This window comes from Epinephelus fuscoguttatus, linkage group LG4 (assembly GCF_011397635.1).
Source record: "Epinephelus fuscoguttatus linkage group LG4, E.fuscoguttatus.final_Chr_v1".
NCBI classification, from domain to species: Eukaryota; Metazoa; Chordata; class Actinopteri; order Perciformes; family Serranidae; genus Epinephelus; species Epinephelus fuscoguttatus.
Genome location: NC_064755.1, coordinates 28,882,365 through 28,900,075, shown reverse-complemented (window position 1 = coordinate 28,900,075; position 17,711 = coordinate 28,882,365). Strand labels below are relative to the sequence as shown.

Here is a 17,711-nt window from a genome sequence, read left to right as displayed (position 1 = left end):
TTGTAGACCATCCATGGCTTCTTTTTTCCAGTTGTTGGCAAGAGAAACACACGAAATGCATTTTTAATCTGCAATTGTCAAACATTGTGACTTTATGTGTATATGTTCTGCAGTTTCTATGGTAAGATGAAGGCAGAAAGTTTGCTTGTAGTCACAGATTTTCGAGTACTTACCAATTAATAGCATGTTGTTCTGTTTTAATATGTGACCTTTTTATTTTTTATCATGAAGCAATATTTAAAGAAATATTTGTTTTTAGTTTTCAGTGTTTTTTGTGTGTTTCATACCATGTTCCTTAGCGGCTGGTGGTGTTTACTTCCTTTTCGTGGTAACACAGCGACTACACTTCCCACAGTTCTACACGCGCTGTTACCATGGAAGCGCCATGGCTAGTTCCGGGACTGGCAGCAGCAACATAAATAATATTAAGAAAAAGCTTTACCCTGTCTATTATGCATTTTTTGTTTGCAAGAGTGGACATTAAACGAGTATGTGCGTCTGTTAGTGACATAAAGTCAGTTATGGTGATAGAAAATCATAGTATATAGTGTACATTCGTTCTGACTGCAGTGATTTGGCGCTGCTACTGCGCGCGAGTTTTCAAAGTGGGCGAGTCCGCTGCTCTTAAAGAGGACGTCCAAGCGGCTAGCCGGAGCTAGCTTTATAACTTACCACACATAGTTTAAACGTTTCAGCTTTGCCTAAAACTGTTGCCAATTGTTTTGTTTGCTAGCGAATCTACATATTTGATCAAACGTATTTGGCGGAAGGGCTTCAAAGTATGGCCAGCTCGTTTTTAAACTTTTGTCGGCCTCGCTGTTGCTAAGGCAAGCTAACATTGCCACGCTAACGCTAGTTAGCTAGCTAGCATCAGTGCTTTGTAATGTAAACAGTACTGTATGTGGCTAAATTAACTGTTAGTTAATAACGTCGCTCAAATAACGGAATAAACAACCCACCTGAAGAGACGTTTGTCCCATTCATACAAACAGGTAAGCTAGCGTTATGTGTTTGTTATAAGTGGTCTTTATCAGTGCTTTTAACTTTTAGCAAACTAGTACTGTAAACGTTGGCTAACGTTAACTTAATGCTGACCATTTAACGCCAACATTAAACGTAACAATTTCGTTTCCTGTTTCCGTAACGTTTGTTTGTGCACCTCTTTTCACAGGGCACCCTGCTCTGTGAAACTCAGGATCTGCATCATGTCTATTGATTTTGATAGTGCTGCTCTTCAGACACAGCATGATGAAGAGGAATACGACCAAGAGGACTATGCAAGGGAGCAAGAGGTAAGATACTTAATCACAGAACTGTAACGTTTTGTGGACAGACTTTGGGTTACAGATGTGTTAAACACCTGTCCAGTTGTTGTATTACCTGCCAGTGTTATTGAAGGCATTCTTATTGTCTGAGCTCCTGCTGGTTTCCTGGTGATACATATCAACATCAGTTGTTTAACATATCAGACGACAGGAAATATCCAGGGCATGCTTGAATTATAGAACATTAACCCGTGGTATGTGCACTGCCCTAGGCATTACTTGTCTCTACCTCAGTGATAACGCATATATGCAGAACACTGAAAACTATTTATACTCCTTTTTAAACATTACACTTGCCAGGTATTTCTTAGTTAACATTGTTGTTTATTTGCTGAAGCATTTGAGGTGTGCACTGTCTGAGTTCCACAAGCACCATCAGCTTCACAGTTAGACAGGCATGCTGTGTTATTACTCACACTTACAATCTGTTGCGCCATGAGCCTGAGCTATTATTGGCTCAAGGAAAAGGCGGCCTTCCAGGTGTGTCACACTGAAACTAGCTCTGCCCTGCAGTTTTACCTACTTTCTCTCTATTAAGGTTACCTTGTTTCTGTGCCTAGCTCCACTTGTAGTTAAGTAACTGAAGCAAGCATGAAGAAACTCTGCATGTCTTACCAGTGGACTTCAGCACTGAGAAGAATGGGACCTTGACCGTTAATTCTCAAATGGATTTTGTTCTTCTTTGGTATAGCCTATTCAGTGTACACAAGTTGGTCAAGCGGAAAATGTTTGCCGCCGATAATTGGAATCTTTCTGCTCCAGTTAATCTTGCTATATGTTTTGCCCAAACAATGGAGTTCTCTGGGAGCAAAACACAGCAGTACCACAGGGAGCCGACAACATACCAGGCATGTTTTGGACATTGCACACAGAGGGTCTTCTCTGCAGAAAGATTAGACTAGTAGATTATCATGTGGCGTTACAGCTGAAGCAGGAGTGTCTTTTCAATCTTTGTTAAGTGTGTAAGCGGGATAATATGGGTCCTTCAGTTGTGGACACAGTGGAGGATTTGAGGAACATTCAGCAGTCCTTGTGGGAAGTAAGTCCAGCTGACACTGCTTGTTCCATCACACATGGCTGGTTGTAAAGGAGGCCTGGTCAGTCTGTTACTGATGCAGAGAGTGATTTGACTTGTTTTTGTGTCAGCTAAGATGCATTGATAGAAAATACACTGTTGTTTGTCAGCTCTTTGTTTCTCAGTGTGATTGTATGGACCAAAAGAATTGTTAGCACATTTTATACAAACGGTACAAATATTGCTTGATAAATGACTAATTATTTATTGAAATGATTACTACATGCTTGAAAATGACATACAAGAACAAAATGATCATGCATAGTAAAACCTGTGCAGAATGTTTTCATCAGCTACACTGAGACTTCCTCTCAAGACAGTAGAACTTTGTTTTAAGTTATTTTCGAATCTCTTTAGAGGAAAACTCCACAAATGTACCCTCTGACTCCTTCTGCCTCTCAGACTGTTAGTGATTGCTTTTCTGTGTTGTTTTTGTTTCTATCTGCATAACTTCATAACTCAGTTGCGGGGCAACCTTGGTGACTCATTTCCATGTGCTTTTTTTTTTTTTTTTTTTTTTTTTGCAGCTGCACAAATTGCTCACCGACCTGCCTGATGACATGCTCGAGGATAGCAGAGACTCCTCCCCAGAGCTGGAGTGCTCTACCTGCAGCAATAAAAACACTGGTGGCAGGTAACACACATGTTGCTGTTAACTCATTGCTAAACTCGGATATCAAGAACTCAGTGTGATTTAAAACAATCAGACATACCTGATTGCACTGTAACGTAATTATGCTTTTCCCCCTCTCTCCACTCAGTCCAAAGTCCACATGGACACAGCAATGGTCCGATCATCCAAGGCCGACCACTCATGAACAGGTAGTTTGTTTATTTCTTTTCACTGATAGATTTTTGTCTTCTGAACTCCCAAAGAAAAAAAATCACAATTACTGTCACTGTCTCTCTAAAGAACTATGAAGATGACTATGATCAACATGCTGATGATGAGTATGCTTATGAGGATGGAGCAGTTCAGATCAATGGACATCACCCTCAAAGTCAACCTCTGCCTCACACCTGGAACCAGGATCATCAGTTCAACCAGGGAGATTATACATACACCAGCATGGGCACAGAAAAATCTACAGAGACCAATGATTTTTCCGCAGACGAGTATGAGTCCAGACCGTACCCTCAAGGCACTAATAATGCTGTAGTTTATAATGGAGAAGGAGGACGCAGAGACAATCAAAACTATGGGGACCACAACAACGGCAGGAACCATTTTCAAGTGAGTGGAGTATGTCATTGCTGATAATTTTAATAATACCTGTGATTTAAAATGTACATCCTTGTATATGGAATACACATTAATTTGTCTTACATTTTCCTTTAGTAATTTAAAATAAACATCTTGATATCTGGCAGTACACCAGTGTTAAGCATTCTGTAGTTTTGTTGTGTTTGAAAAAGAGGCGGCAGCGTCATTGTGTAACTTTGAGTTGGTTTATTGAACACAGCAATGCTTATTTTTCAAACCTCCTATGTTTCTTGTGTTTTGATCTTCAGAATTTAAAGTCTACACAGTTGGATAGAGGAGTGGATCAGCACAAGGCCAGCTACAATCCTCACCATCCTGCCCATCAGCCAAAGATGTTTACCTCACAGGCCATTCACCAAGACGGTCAATTTGACCGTCTGCAAAGAGAATTCCTTGACTCAACACAAAGTGAGTGTTACTGTCTTGATTTTGTTGCTGGATTAATAGCACCCAGGGGTGCTGTGACATGTAAACCATAGTAACAGTTGAAAAATTAGGTTTTTAAAAATGTCAGTTGAGTAATTCCCTGAACGAGCTGAACATATTTATCCTGGTGAATAATCTGAATCTGAAGAGTTGTTTTGTTGCTACAGTGCACTGTTTAAGTGTTTTTATAGCTGGTATATGGATTGACATTACTTTTATTTAATCCCCCTTTCTCACTCTTTTTCATGTCTCTGTCAGAACAACTTAATTTTTGTACTACTGTCCACAGAGTAACTTAGGTAAAGCAGATCATGAGAGTTAGTTGTATTGCTCAATATTTCAGATCAGCAAAGTTAACCAGTTAACCATTGAGATTCTTCAGCCTCGAGACAAACCAAATTTATTTGAGCTCCTGCACAGAATCTGACAGGAAACACTGGGTTCAGTATTTTGTTTCTAAAGTGACTTAGTAAAAACAAATCTTGTGGTTATGCCTGTTATGTTTCTGTGTTATGAAGAGCTGTATTGATCAGCCGGACTGCATGAAAAGTGTAATTTTAATTGCCATTGCTAAGTGGCTTTAAGAGCCTTAATTTGACACTCACACTATTACTGTATAGCACCCACCCTCTCAAATGGCATTGCTGGAAATTAAAACGTCTTTACACTGTTTAAGTAAGGGGCAAGTGATTTATGTCTTGAATATCATTTGTGCTGTATTTCAGAAACGGCTGATAGAGAGCAGCTTGCCCAGCTCCAGATTTTAAACAAGGCTCAGCAGAGGCAAATTGAAGACTTGGAGCGAAAACTGGAGGATTCAAAGCGTAATATGAGATATATTGAGCATCAACTTGCAATTGCCAAAGGTATGTTTCACCTACTGTAGTAAAGGGTAGGAATCATCATTCACTTTATTACAATGCATAGCCAATGTAAAGTAATGTGATTATACAGATTTTGTGATACTTCAAGGATTGAAATTTAGTGTTGCTGCATGTTATGATACATTGTTCTTTACTGACATGCATTTAAAAGCTAACAGTTTAGCTATGAAATGAATAAATCACTCATTCTTGGCCCCTTCGGGAGTTATGATGACAACCTTATAGTTTATCACTATGTCTGACTATTGTCTTTGACACTTGTGCTTTACAAATATGTTTTGTTTTTGCCCATACACCATTAAAAGCTAAAGGGCTGGTCATCTATCGACCAGTAGCATCAGACAGAGGGAAATAAAAGAGAATGTCTTCTGACTTGTATATCTGCCCCCTTGTGGCTGTCAAGAGGGCCTGCACAGCGGGTCCTGCGCTGGCCTTTTGTGTCCTTGATCTTTTGCTGATCATGCTGCTTGTGGAAACTTAATGTCATTTTTATCATCAATAGATGAAAAGGATGGCCTATCCGTGAGTCTAAAGGAATCAAGTCAACTGGTTGAAGAGGCCAAAGGGAGAGAGGTTCAAATGCAAAACAAATTGAAGGCACTGGAGCAGCAAGTACAGGTCCTCGCTGAGAGAGACCAGGAGGTAAGTTCTGTACTGATACACACTGTTGCTTTCCTCGGCAATGCATTAGGTTGTCTGTAATTAGGAATTATGAAACTAAAAGAGAAGAAATAAAGTCTTAGAAGGCAGTAATCATGAAGCAGTTTATTTAATGTTTTCAAAAGCAGTTTTTGACTTAACAGGATTAGAAAATCTGGTATGAAATCATGTAAATGCCTCACTGAAATGTTATGATATGCATACTCAAACTGACCCAAAGTGATTCTGCTTGTATTTGCTTTTTGAAACTTTTCAAATATTTTCTTTTGTTTGCAGAACACAAAGAAGCAGAGGGTGGCAGAGGCTGCAGTGGACAGCATGAAGCAGCAGATGTTGGAGCTTTGTCGCTCCGATACCCTGTCCAAAGCGCGGCAGCAGCATGACAGAGACCTTGCCATCATAAAGGAGCAGCATGAGGCTGCACTGTTGACACTGGAGCAGAAGCTCGACTCCACAGCTCAGGCTCTGAGTGAACAGGTCTGCAGTGTCACTGTCACAGGAGATACAGTCGCAGTCCCCTGCAGACATAGTAAACTCCAGTGTTTTTGTGTTGTTGCTTCCAGATTGATGTTGGTCAGAGGTTACGAGAGCAGGTGAAGCAGCTGGAGCGCCAGAGGGAGGAAGAGCAGCTGGAGAGAGCCAGAGTTGTTAACGCCCTTACTCAGCGTCTGGAAGAGAGTCAACAACAATGTGCTAAACTGCTGCAGACGAGTGAGTGAAGGTTGGAGTATACACTGCAACCACCTTTTTTTGTCTTATTTGTAACTTGCTAAAACTCAGTTACGAAGAAATCCCAAAACAGTAATGAGTAATGTCTGAGCACATGTTGTCTTTTTAATTTCCCCAAATCCAAATCATAGTTTCTATTCTGTTGTGGTTCTGTTTGTTTCAGGTGCAGTGCAGGAGATGAGTCAGATACAAATCAAACTCCAACAGGCTCAATCAGCCAAAGCACTGAGTGAAAACATGAACAAAGTGTTACAGGTTTGCCCTCTGATTATTCTGCCCCATAATAGAACCCCCTCAAAGCATAATCATACAGAAAAGATGTGCTTAAACATGACTGATTAAACTTTTCATGTTTTATTTTTTATCCTAAAGGAGGATCTGGCTGATTTGAAGGAGCAGATCACTCTGTATGAATCTGCTGTGAAACACGGTGTCATTGCTTTAGACCTGAGCACTGACTGGGAGAGCCAGCTGTCTGAATCCTGTGTGGATTTAGGATTAAAGAAAGTAAACAGGAAGAATGGCTCACTTCACAGGTACACTGTCATTATAGAGTCACTGTCATCATTACAGTAACTCTGAGCCTTTCTCTGTGTCATTTTGTTTGTGCCACAATTTATATACTGTGAAACTGGTGATATTTCTTCTTTAATATCACCACTCCCTTTAATCAAAATCTGACTTTCCTTGCTGTCTGATCAGAACTGCCCTGGCTAATCTGTCGGACTCGAAGCTGCCCAAAGATGAAGCTTTGCAGCTGCTGCGAGTGGAGATGCAGCGCTGTCTGGGTAGCTTGAAGGGGAAGCGGCAGAAGATCAGTCAGCTGCAGGAGGAGCTCCAGCTCAGTCAGAGTCAGGTGAACGAGCTGCAGACCCAGTTGGAAGAAGCCAAGCTCTGCTCTTCGGTGAGGACTCCTCTACGTGACCATCAGATACAAATTTTAATGTTGCATTGCTGAGCATGGCATTTAACACTGTACTGGTATACACTGTCTGATGGCTATTACTCAGATTTAAGTAGATTAAAAAAAGAACACAGTAAAATTGGTTCAGATAAGATGACAAAACTATTAAACTAATAAATGTTTTATTCATGCATGTTTCTACCCAGTTGTGTTAGCATAAAAATAAATTTTTGACACCAAAGCTCCTGTAAATGGTGTGGTACAAGCATGAGACAATGCATAAATACAAGATAAGAGATTAAATTGCTTTAATTCAAACTGTATTTGTGTTCACAGGTCAGAGAGACGAGTCAGATAAAACATCTAGACATAACTGGAGAGTCTCAGAAAGAGTTCATGAGACTACAAGAAGACAAACGACACTTGCAGGAACAAGTGGAGGTAAGTTGTGGTTTTGTGAAATTAATTATATTTTTTGTTTTTAGCCTATGTCATGAACGGTGGTGGTGTTATGTCCAAACTCTAGGTGTTAGAGAAGAAGAACACGGAGCTGAGACAGAGTGAGGAGAAGGTGAGGTCTGCCAACTTGGAGCTGTGCACCAAGATGAGGGAGATGATCCAGGAACTGGACCAAGAGAAGCAGGAGGCTGCTCAGAGGTAAGGCACGGAGGAGGAAAATGAGATTCTGTCAGATACTTTATCTATAATCATCCCTAAGTGTGTGCTCATACAAATTCCCTTTTCTGTGTGTTCATGCAGAGCTGAGAGGATTCATCAGCAGTACAGGGACGACGTGGTGGACCGGGTCAGAACCGAGCTCATGCTGGAACACGATGCTCAAGTTGAACAGCTGACTGCACAGCATCAGCAGCAGGTCCAACAGTTACAGTAAGTCCTGTGCACCTGTTACTAAAAACTGTCGTTATCTGTAAACCTGTGCAGCTCATTTACAGTACATATGACTTCTTCACAGGACCCAGCTGTCTGAGGCCAATGATAAGATTTTGGGTGTGCAAGAGTGCTACATATCCGTCTGCACGGAGAAGGACATGCTTGAAGAAAGCATCCGTAACAGGGAGAAGGAGGAAGCTTTGATCAGGGAAAATGAGGTATGAAAGATCACTGTACACTATTTGGTATTGTTGTGTGTTGACGTTAGTAAGTTAGTGTTTTCTTTTGACTTGGGACACAAAGCTACTATTTATTTCTGACAATTTGTTTATTGCTACACACTGTATTTCCTAAAGCTGTTACTGCTGAACTTAGAGTAATTGATTATTTGTTTTCCAGCTAAAGATGAGAGAAGAGAGTGGCACAGCTGTGGAGAAGCTGCGGGCTGAACTTGAGGCGCAGCATCAGGCCTCAATAAACCAGCTCAAAGCTCTCTGGTCCAAAGAAAAGGAGGCTGAGATCGAGCAGCAGGTGAACTCTCATGTAGCTTCGGCCAAGGCTGCTTGGAAGGAGGAATTGAAACAGGTATGATTTCCCACTGCCCAGTTCCCTCAACCCTCTAACTGCGATTTTTTTTACGTCAGACCTGAAAGTTTTTGATGCCTCTGAGCAGATGGAGAAGACCTGGGTCCAGAGGCTGGAGGAGGCCAGAACAGAGAGGCACAGAGAGACTGCTGAGGCAGCCTGTCAGACAGATGAGACTGATGCCAGCAGTGTGACAGTTACCGCTGAGGAGCTGGACTCCCGGCTCAGCGCCCAGAAACAGCAGCTGCAACTAGAAGCTGACAAAGTCAAACGCAAAGCTGTGGAGGAAGCCAAGAAACAAGCCCAGAAAGAGCTGCGCGAGAAACACCTGGAGGACATGGCCAAACAGGTCAGTGGGTTTCTTCTTCTTTTAATACCTGTGCTAGTTAGCCAAATATGCTTTTTATTGTACATTTTGTATGAGTGTCAACAATTGAAGTCAGTCCAATGCCACTAGTATTGTAGGTCACACACAGTTTAGATTTTTACTCATTACAGTTTTAGATGTCCCAACAACATGAGGATTTTTCTGATTCATCCCCCCATTATTTGAAATGAAAAAAATCAATTAGTGTTCCATCAAGAATTAAATGTTGTATACCATGCTATTTCCCAAACATTTTCAGCTATCTTCAGGATGACCCTGGATCCCTTAAGATTCTTAAAATGTCTTACATACATATGTACTGATTAAAGGCCCTAACAAGTATAAAACTGTCCTAAATTCAGTTCAGTTCAGGGTCTTAAATGTTTTTTAGTCCTGCCATTAAGAGACTTTTCAGTTTTGGTGCTACAGGAAACGTCATTTTAACAGGAGGGAAACACTATTTGATGGCAGAACTGACTTTGACACAGCATCTGTATGCAGCGATGCCCCTATATTCACCCCCTCTTGGCATTTAGATAATGCAATGAGTCTGTATTGATAAACTAAGGCCAGCTTGTTTGTTTAATTTTTCTGTGCTTAGAGCGGCAAGCATAAAGAGTGTCATTGGTGTCGTTTTACCTTTCTATTAATTTTGAAGCGACATTGTTGTCATGTTTACCTGGAAAGAGTATGTTTTTGCTTTTGGTATTTCCGTTGCAAGTTTGGTCTTAAATGTCATTTAAAAAGGTATTTTAAAAGTCTTAAATTGAACTTGTAGACACCCTGATCTTGCCGTCACCAGGGTTGACAGATTTAGTGTTGGTGTTTCAGGTTGAAGGTGCTGTAACGAGGGCCTACAATCGCTGGATTGAGGATTTGACTTCATTACCAGAATACCAAACCTCTCTCCAAGCAGAGAGGGAGAAATGGGAAGAGCTTCTAGAAAAACACACAGAGCAACAGGTAGGACAGGGTTTTATCTTTGTGTAAATGTGTCAGCTGGCTTTTCTTTTCTGATGATAATAATAATATGTTTGCGCCTCAATTTAAATGTGTCAGGTATCCCAGGCCCTGAGGAACGCAGAGGAGCAGTGGCACAAGAAGCACAAGAACCAGCTGGAGGAGCAGACCTCTGAAACACAGAGGGTGGAGGAGCTCCAAGAGGAGGTGGCAGCTCTCCAGAGTCAGCTGGAGCAAGGAAGGAGAGAGCAAGCTGCCCTGCTGAAGGCTGAGCTGGCCGGAGCCAGAGCAGCCTGGAACCGAGACAAACAACAGGAGATCTCTGTCATCCAGGCCCGCACTGAGAAGGTGTACCAAAGCAAGCTGCAAGAGCAGCGCAGAAACCTGGAGCAGGCTTTGCAGCAGACCAGGGAGGATACTGACCTCCACAAGAAGGAGCTGCTCCTACAGATGGAGGCCAAGCTACAGCAGAGTCTGAGGGCCCGAGAGGAGGAGTGGAGAAGTCAGCATGCAGAGAAGGAGCAGGCCCAGAGACAGCAGGTGAGAGATGAATTACTGGCAGAGCTTCAAACTGGTTTGGCCAAGGTCCAGTCACAACTTCTCAGGGATCCCAGAACAGATCAGTGGGGCACTGAAGACACCAAGAGGACCAGCGGGGCCACATCAGAGGGCACAATAATGCACATCATCCAAACATCCTGCAAAGACATGGTCAACAGAGCAGTATCTCAAGCCAAGAAGGAATGGACGAAAGTGAGTTTCGATTGGATTATTATGTATCTGAAAATAGTGATTTTATCTGTATATGAATTAGGAGGACTGGCTGTGCTCAATGATTAATTTATTAAGGCTGCAAAGAGCAAAGATTGTTGTAACACAAGAAGTACTGCAAGCAAGTTTGATACAGCTGCAGGAAAAAGCAACAAAAAAGGGAGAGGCTGTTGGCACACTGAAACATTGTTGTTTCCAAGTAATTATTAATGCAGTATCCAACCTTGAAAGTCTTTGTCAAGTTTTTACTTGTAGGTTGTGGGTTAGCAAATTATTATTGTGCCAACAGCCTCGCCTCAAGTACTTCCATGTTTTAAATGCTGCAGCATTTAACTGTAATTTGTCGCAATGTGCTGTTTTATTAAGTTGTGTCTTTTAATGTTTATGAGTTGATGGTTTCATTGGTGCCCCCACAGATAAGTGAGGAGAGACTAAGCCGTGTGTTGAAAGAAACGCAGGAGCAGCATGAGAGAGAAATCAACAAAATAGAAAGTAATGCACTCTTATTGTCTCTTCACTAAGCAGGACGTTGTAAACTCTTTCTACTTAAATCCATATGACATGCAGTGTTAATTATCTTTATTAGACTATATGGTGTAGTGCCCATCAGCAGGTTTACATGATAATATTGTCCACCGTTTCCAGGCTCTGTGACGCAAAGGAAGGAGCAGGCTCGCTGCAGGATGGAGTGCGCTGAGACTTTAGGTAAGCTGCAGAAGAAGAATCAGGAGCTCCAGAGACACTTGGAGAAAGCCTGTCGTCAGCTCCAGCACAGCGTTCGAGAGCACAAAGCAGCCATGCAGCGTCTGAAAGGTATTTAATGCATTTAAAATGTTTCCTTAAGTGTCATTTAAACAGATTTACTCACCGTATGATGTATCTGTGTCTTGTAGATGAGCATGAACGCAGCTTACAAAAGTTAAAGGAAGGACACCTGCAGCAGCTAGAGGAGGTGAACAGAGCCCAAGAATCCTCAGGGTTGGTGTTGTTTTTATCATTTCTTATCTGGTGTTCAGTGTCCAATGAGATTAAATTAAATATTGTTTCCCTGGCTGTTCATTGTTGCTCTGTTTATTGTTACATGTAACATTATTCAGAAGATAATCAGATGTATATTTTTTATATCAAATGCCGTCCCATGTCTCTTCATTTCAGTATTTTATTTTAAGCATCTTGCATTTTAGGGGCATATTTAGATTTTCCATCGAATAAAGTGGTATAGATTTTTGGGACAACAAACGTCTCCCATCATATTAAATATGCCAGTCTGCTGTGATCATTATGATGACTAGCTCAAGCAGGACTTTTACTTAAGTATATTTAAATCAAGTCCTATTAGACATTATGTCCAGCTCTGACATTGAGATCCCTTCAGAAACCTTACCAAAAAGCATTTGACAGTTACCAAGTTTACACTTTCGATTGAGCTACAACATAATAAGCTAATTGTAAAACGTAAAGATACTTTGTGTTTTAAAGGTCCAGTGTGTAGGATTTAGGGGGATATATTGGCAGAAATGGTAAATAATTGTGTGTTTTCATTAGTGTATATTCACCTGAAATTAAGAATTGTGTGTTGGTTACCTTAGAAGGAACCGTTTATGTCTACATATGGAGCGGGTCCTCCTCCACACAGTCCCCTGTATTGTTTCTACAGTAGTCCAGAATGGACGAACCAAACACTGGCTCTAGATAGGGCCATTTGCTTTTTCGCGTCGGCCACAGTAGTTCTCCGACACGCTGGGCATGCAGAAGTTTTAGTTGGTTGTAATCTCTAACCTCACCACCAGATGCCACTAAATCCTACATACCAGACCCCTTAGGCTACATACGTTTTATTTCTTTACAAAGCCCTGACTATAACAGATTTTGATTTTTAATAGGTGAAGAAAGCTGAAAAAGCCAAAAATAATTAAAACTCTTTAATATACAAAAGATTTATATGGTTAAGTTCTGAAATATTTAAATACAGGGAACAACTGGGAAAGCTTAATGTTTGAACATGTAAAAATAAATTCCTTAAGCTGCCTTTGTTTGGGTGGCAAACAAAGTAGTTACTTTAAAATGGCTGAATGTGCACTCACTGTTATAAGTGATTACAGTGCTCTGAAAAACAACCATCAAATCTTCCGTACATTACTTTAATAAAATTTATTATTTCATATTTACAAGACCTGACTTTAGTGGACAATAGTTAAGTTCTCCTAAGCGAGAAACTGGGTATGGTGATAATAGCATTTCACAGTTCACAGCAGCAGCTAATAATGAATTTTAATACAATGATGGCAACAAACTAATTGTTCCTGCTTACAGGAATTTTGATCACCAACAAAATGTCCAGCAAGGCCTCGAGGAGATGAAGCAGCAATACCTGATGACTGTGGAAAAGATCAGAGGTTGGTAATGGTGCTGGTTTTCGATACAGCTGTGTGGATTATGTATTTAAGGAGACCAGAACCTATGTAGAGATGGTGCAGCGAACTCGACACTGTGGGTCCTTTTTTATTATGGCAATGTGTCTCTTCCTCACATCTTAGCAGTGAGGATGTGACAGAGAGATGTGAGGAAGTGACGTGAGTACAAGTTTAAAAATCCATGGTTCCACTGCATCGGTTTTAAGTGATGTCAGGGGAGAGGACGTGAGTTAGCATACTGAAAAGCACCCTGTGATGTCCTGAACAATACAATGCATTTGTTACGTCCTCACTTGTGAATATGATGCAGGTTTGCATGTCTGTATACATGTGCATCAAACCTCATGGTGTCATTTTCTTGTGCATGTACCTAGTGAAAGGCACAGATCATAATTGTGGGTTTTTCATGGCAGGAGACATGCTGCGTTACCTTCAGGAGAGTCGGGAGCGAGCAGCCGAGATGATCCGCATGGAGGTGCAGAGGGAGAGACAGGACACTGCCAGAAAGATGAGGCACTATTATCTGACCTGTCTGCAGGAGTTACTGGAGGATGGAGGAAAGACTACAGGGCAAGAGGCCATAATCGTCCTAAACTTGTTTGCTTGCTTCATCATGGCTCCTCAGGCTAATTGTATTGATTGTGTTGTATTCTACAGGGCTGAGAAGAAAATAATGAATGCTGCAAGCAAGCTGGCAGCCATGGCTAAAGTGCTGGAGACGCCTTTAAAAAGTAAATCTGGAAAGAACTTCAGTTTACAAAGTGAGTCCTGCTGTGCTGAAGTGGTGTACTGTATAATGTTTCTTTTTTGCTTCACAATGTCAGTGTGGTGGGAAAATGTGTTTTGTGTTAACATTTTGTTTGTTTGGCGGCTGTGTTCACAGCTGACTGCCTTCCAGGAAGAAACGCAGGTTTCACCAAGAACCAGTCAACACTAACTGAGCTCCCTGACATGAGGCCAGAGGGAAGATCCAACAGGGAAAAGTCCTCCGCTGATTCAGAACAAAAACAAACTGCTGCAGCGAGGACAAAACCTCTGAGTCACCAGGACATTTCTACATCTGAGAAGGAGGTGGCCTCAGTAGATGCAGCGCTGAAACCCAAAACTGCTGCTCACACACACCTCTGCTCTTACAAACCTTCCCAACAGATTGCTTCTCCGTCCCAGGTCGAGTTTGTCAATGTGTCTGTGAGGAGTAAGAGCAGGGAGATGTACCTGCAGGGAGCAGACAACTGCAACGACTCAGAGCGACAGAGCAAACCGTTCCTCATCCAGGAGGCTCCTGTCAGAGACGAGAGAAGGAATGACTGGAGTATGACCAGTTGTGACTCAGACACTGGCTTCCATGTTTCTTCACACTCTTACTCAGGGAGGAAAGTAGAACCAGTGAAGCCCTTTTCTGTCTCCGCCGCATTCGCCAGTGACTTAGGAGAGTTTGCTGGCCTCACTCCGGATGTTTCTGACCTTACTGTTTATAATGAAATTGCCAAAAACACACCCCACACCCAGACCTTGAACTTGCAGCACGCAAAGATAGGTACACACAGAGAGCCCACCCCTGGCTCTGAGGGTGAGAAACAGCATGGAGTTTGTTCCAGGCCTCTGTTCTCTGAGTTGAGACAACGCCAGCTGGACAGCGGCTTTGACAGTCCGTTCTACCAACAAAAATGACCAAGTGAAGGGCAGGTTGGAAGGGAAGTTAGGAGGCAAGTTTGGAAATGACTTGAGGATTTCAGTTAGCTCACCAAATGGTGCCTTTAATACAGTGTATAAAGTTTACACGATGTAGGACCTTTGCCTTCATAGCTTGTTAAAGAAATAGTTTTACAGAGTTGTGTGAGTTGGGCATGAGTTGGGTGAAAAGATTGATAGCACTCTCATGTCTGTATATTGGGTATAAATGCTAGACACGGCCAGTTCGCTGTTAACAGCTTGTCTCTGTCCAAAGGTAATAAAATCCACCTATTAGCACCTCTAGCACTCACTCATTAACAGATTACACCTCTTTCCTTTGATCCGTACAAAAACCAAAGGGTCACATTACAACAGTAGTTTCATGTTAAGTTATGTGCTGGACATTTCCAGGAGTATTGTTGTCACTGTGATGTTGCCAGCCAACCAGTAGAGACTGCCAAGAAATGGAAAACAAAGGAGATCTAACTTGTAAATGAATATTGTTGAGGTTTAGAGTTACAGATGGGTCAATCGTGTTACCTTGGGACAGAGCCAGGCTTGCTGTTTCCACTTTTGATGCCAAGTGAAGGGAAGCGTACCTTCCAAACCCTGACAATGACACGATAGTGGCATCAATCTGTTCATCAAACGCAACAAGAATGTGAGTTAGCGTTTTTTATATTTGAGTAAAACTGCACATTGAAGCAAAAGTGTTGAGTTTTATAGCCTTTTTTTTTTGGGAAAGAAGCAGTGGCTACATTTTGTACTTCTCTATCTATGACCTCTCACCTCAGGTACACCACAGAGCTCTATAAATATTTGCTTGTTTCTTTTGGCCTCATACACTCCTTTTCAACCAACATGCAGCTGCAGGTCTTGGATCTAAAGCTCAGCGAGGCCCTCAGCAGTGTTATCTTTGTCTATTTACTTTAATAGATAAGGTGTTTCTTCTGCAGTTGCTTGGAAGTCACTCTCCCATCATGGAGAGCGCTTTGAAAAAAAAAAATGTTCATAGTTCATAAGTCCCATCTGTGCCTCGAATGATCACGGCACCTTATTGTACCCTGAACTAGACCAGTCAGTGCTGGTGCAGGTTCAAGCTCATATCAGTCTTCTGAGTTCTTTTTCCTCTCTGTCTGAGTCCACTGTGCCTTTGCTTTTATATTTTTAAAATATTTTATATCACATTAATGAAATATGCTGTGCATAGATTGTTTTTTTATATATATATATATTTATTTCATTTTAATAAATCATTTCAATACAAATTAAGGAAGAATCATTTGTCATGAGAGCAGAGCCTTTACTGGAAATCATGTTAAAGAAAGAGGTTTATATCAGAGATTACTTTTGGTAAATACAGTCCTACTTTAATTTAAACCAAACACTTCTTTTAATTTTCTGATATTTTATGAGCTAATTAATTAATGGAGAAAATAATGAAATGAAAATACTTTACTTTAAACGCTTTTGTTTTTGTTGCCATTTTTCACAGATTCAAATTAAAGATCGTCAACTTTTTTATGCACGTAATAGATATATTTCTGTCAAATTTTGGTCACAAATGTGTTAAAATCCATGTTAGTGAGCACTTCTCCTTTTCCCAAGATAATCCATTCACCTGGCAGGTGTGGCATATAAAGATGCTGATTGAACAGCGTCATTACCACAGGTTTGCCTTGGGATGGTCAAAATAAAATGCTACAATTTTCAGGCCATTATAGTGCTGACTGCAGGAATGTCACCAGAGCTGTTGGCTGTGAACTGAATGTTCATTTCACTATCATTAGATGTCTCCAATGGTGACTCCCTGAATTTGGCAGAACATCCAACCAGCCGCACAATAACACACCACGAGGAGTTACACCAGCTCAGGACCTCTACACCCAGTATCTTCACTGTCTGAGACCAGCCACCCAAACAGCTGATGCAATTAGTCTGCACAATTGAGCGTAGTGTTAGTTCAGGCAGGATGTCAAGCTCAGCTCACATTCCAGCTACATCGGCTGATCTCAAACATCCCAATCAACTGATGGAGTAGCTGATTGATGGAAGGGGGTCAGCTGATAGATCACGATTCCTTTCTATGCACCCTGTTTAAACTGCTCTGGCCTGCCTCCTGTTGCTGCTTCTTCTGCAAGCCGCTTTGCAACCCGCCTCCACCCCAGCGCCTACTTTTCATGTTGTGTAAGGAAAGGCAGAGGGGCCCCAGAACAGAGCCATACAGCCAAATATAATACTGCATAAAGTTTTCTTTGACCAAAGAGTTCCTGACTGTACTTAAGAATTTCTGCACAATCTGTCAAAAACAGTCTCAGGGAAGCTCATCTTCATCCTCACAGGGGTCTTGACCTGACAGCACTTTGTCATCCTAACATACTTGTACAGTTGTGAGACTGTTTGGATGTTTTGCCACATTAGAGACAGCTTATGGTGGTGAAATAAACATTGTGTTCAAGGGAAACAGCTCTGGGGACATTCCTGTAGTCAGCTTGCCAATTGCCACTCCCTCAACACTTGGGACATACTAAATATTTTAGAGTGACCTTTTATTGTGGCCATCCCAGGGCACACTATGATGCTGTTCAATCAGCATCCTGACATGTCACACCTGTCAGGTGGATATTATATTGGAAAAGGAGAAGTGCTCACTAACATGGATGTTAACAAATTTGTGACCAAAATGTTAATAGATTGGTGTCACAGATTCAACAAGGTGCTGGAAACATCCCTGAGATTTTGGTCCATATTGACATGTTAGCATCACACAGTTGCCGCAGAC

General features: G+C 41.5%; 1 protein-coding gene across 3 annotated transcripts; it reads left to right on the top strand.

Annotated features, from left to right (window-relative positions):
- The first annotated feature begins 23 nt into the window (after window positions 1-23).
- On the top strand, window positions 24-16,186 carry cep152 (centrosomal protein 152). 3 transcript variants are annotated; one of them, XM_049574956.1, is made up of 28 exons: window positions 24-992; window positions 1,172-1,292; window positions 2,928-3,034; window positions 3,162-3,222; window positions 3,314-3,634; window positions 3,913-4,072; window positions 4,816-4,956; window positions 5,477-5,616; window positions 5,911-6,111; window positions 6,198-6,345; window positions 6,527-6,618; window positions 6,736-6,899; window positions 7,066-7,267; window positions 7,604-7,708; window positions 7,794-7,924; window positions 8,027-8,155; window positions 8,241-8,376; window positions 8,558-8,743; window positions 8,832-9,092; window positions 9,942-10,073; window positions 10,170-10,823; window positions 11,258-11,333; window positions 11,487-11,654; window positions 11,735-11,819; window positions 13,155-13,237; window positions 13,669-13,825; window positions 13,913-14,016; window positions 14,139-16,186. In XM_049574956.1, the coding sequence occupies exons 2-28, from the start codon at window positions 1,206-1,208 to the stop codon at window positions 14,924-14,926; spliced, it is 5,019 nt and encodes a 1,672-aa protein (XP_049430913.1). In that variant the 5' UTR covers window positions 24-992; window positions 1,172-1,205; the 3' UTR covers window positions 14,927-16,186. The 3 variants fall into 3 exon arrangements, with proteins under 3 accessions (XP_049430913.1, XP_049430914.1, XP_049430915.1); XM_049574957.1 differs by having other exon boundaries at window positions 24-1,292; XM_049574958.1 differs by lacking the exons at window positions 24-992; window positions 1,172-1,292 and adding an exon at window positions 1,480-2,364.
- Window positions 16,187-17,711: the final 1,525 nt, after the last annotated feature.

What these genes read in the sequence shown, in the direction of transcription:
- cep152 (XM_049574956.1), top strand. Translation starts at nt 1,206, where the DNA reads ATGTCTATTGATTTTGATAGTGCTGCTCTTCAGACACAGCATGATGAA. An exon ending in TCGCTGAGAGAGACCAGGAG is followed by an intron (nt 5,617 to 5,910) that starts GTAAGTTCTGTA and finishes TTTTGTTTGCAG; the next exon opens with AACACAAAGAAGCAGAGGGT. An exon ending in AAAAACACACAGAGCAACAG is followed by an intron (nt 10,074 to 10,169) that starts GTAGGACAGGGT and finishes TAAATGTGTCAG; the next exon opens with GTATCCCAGGCCCTGAGGAA.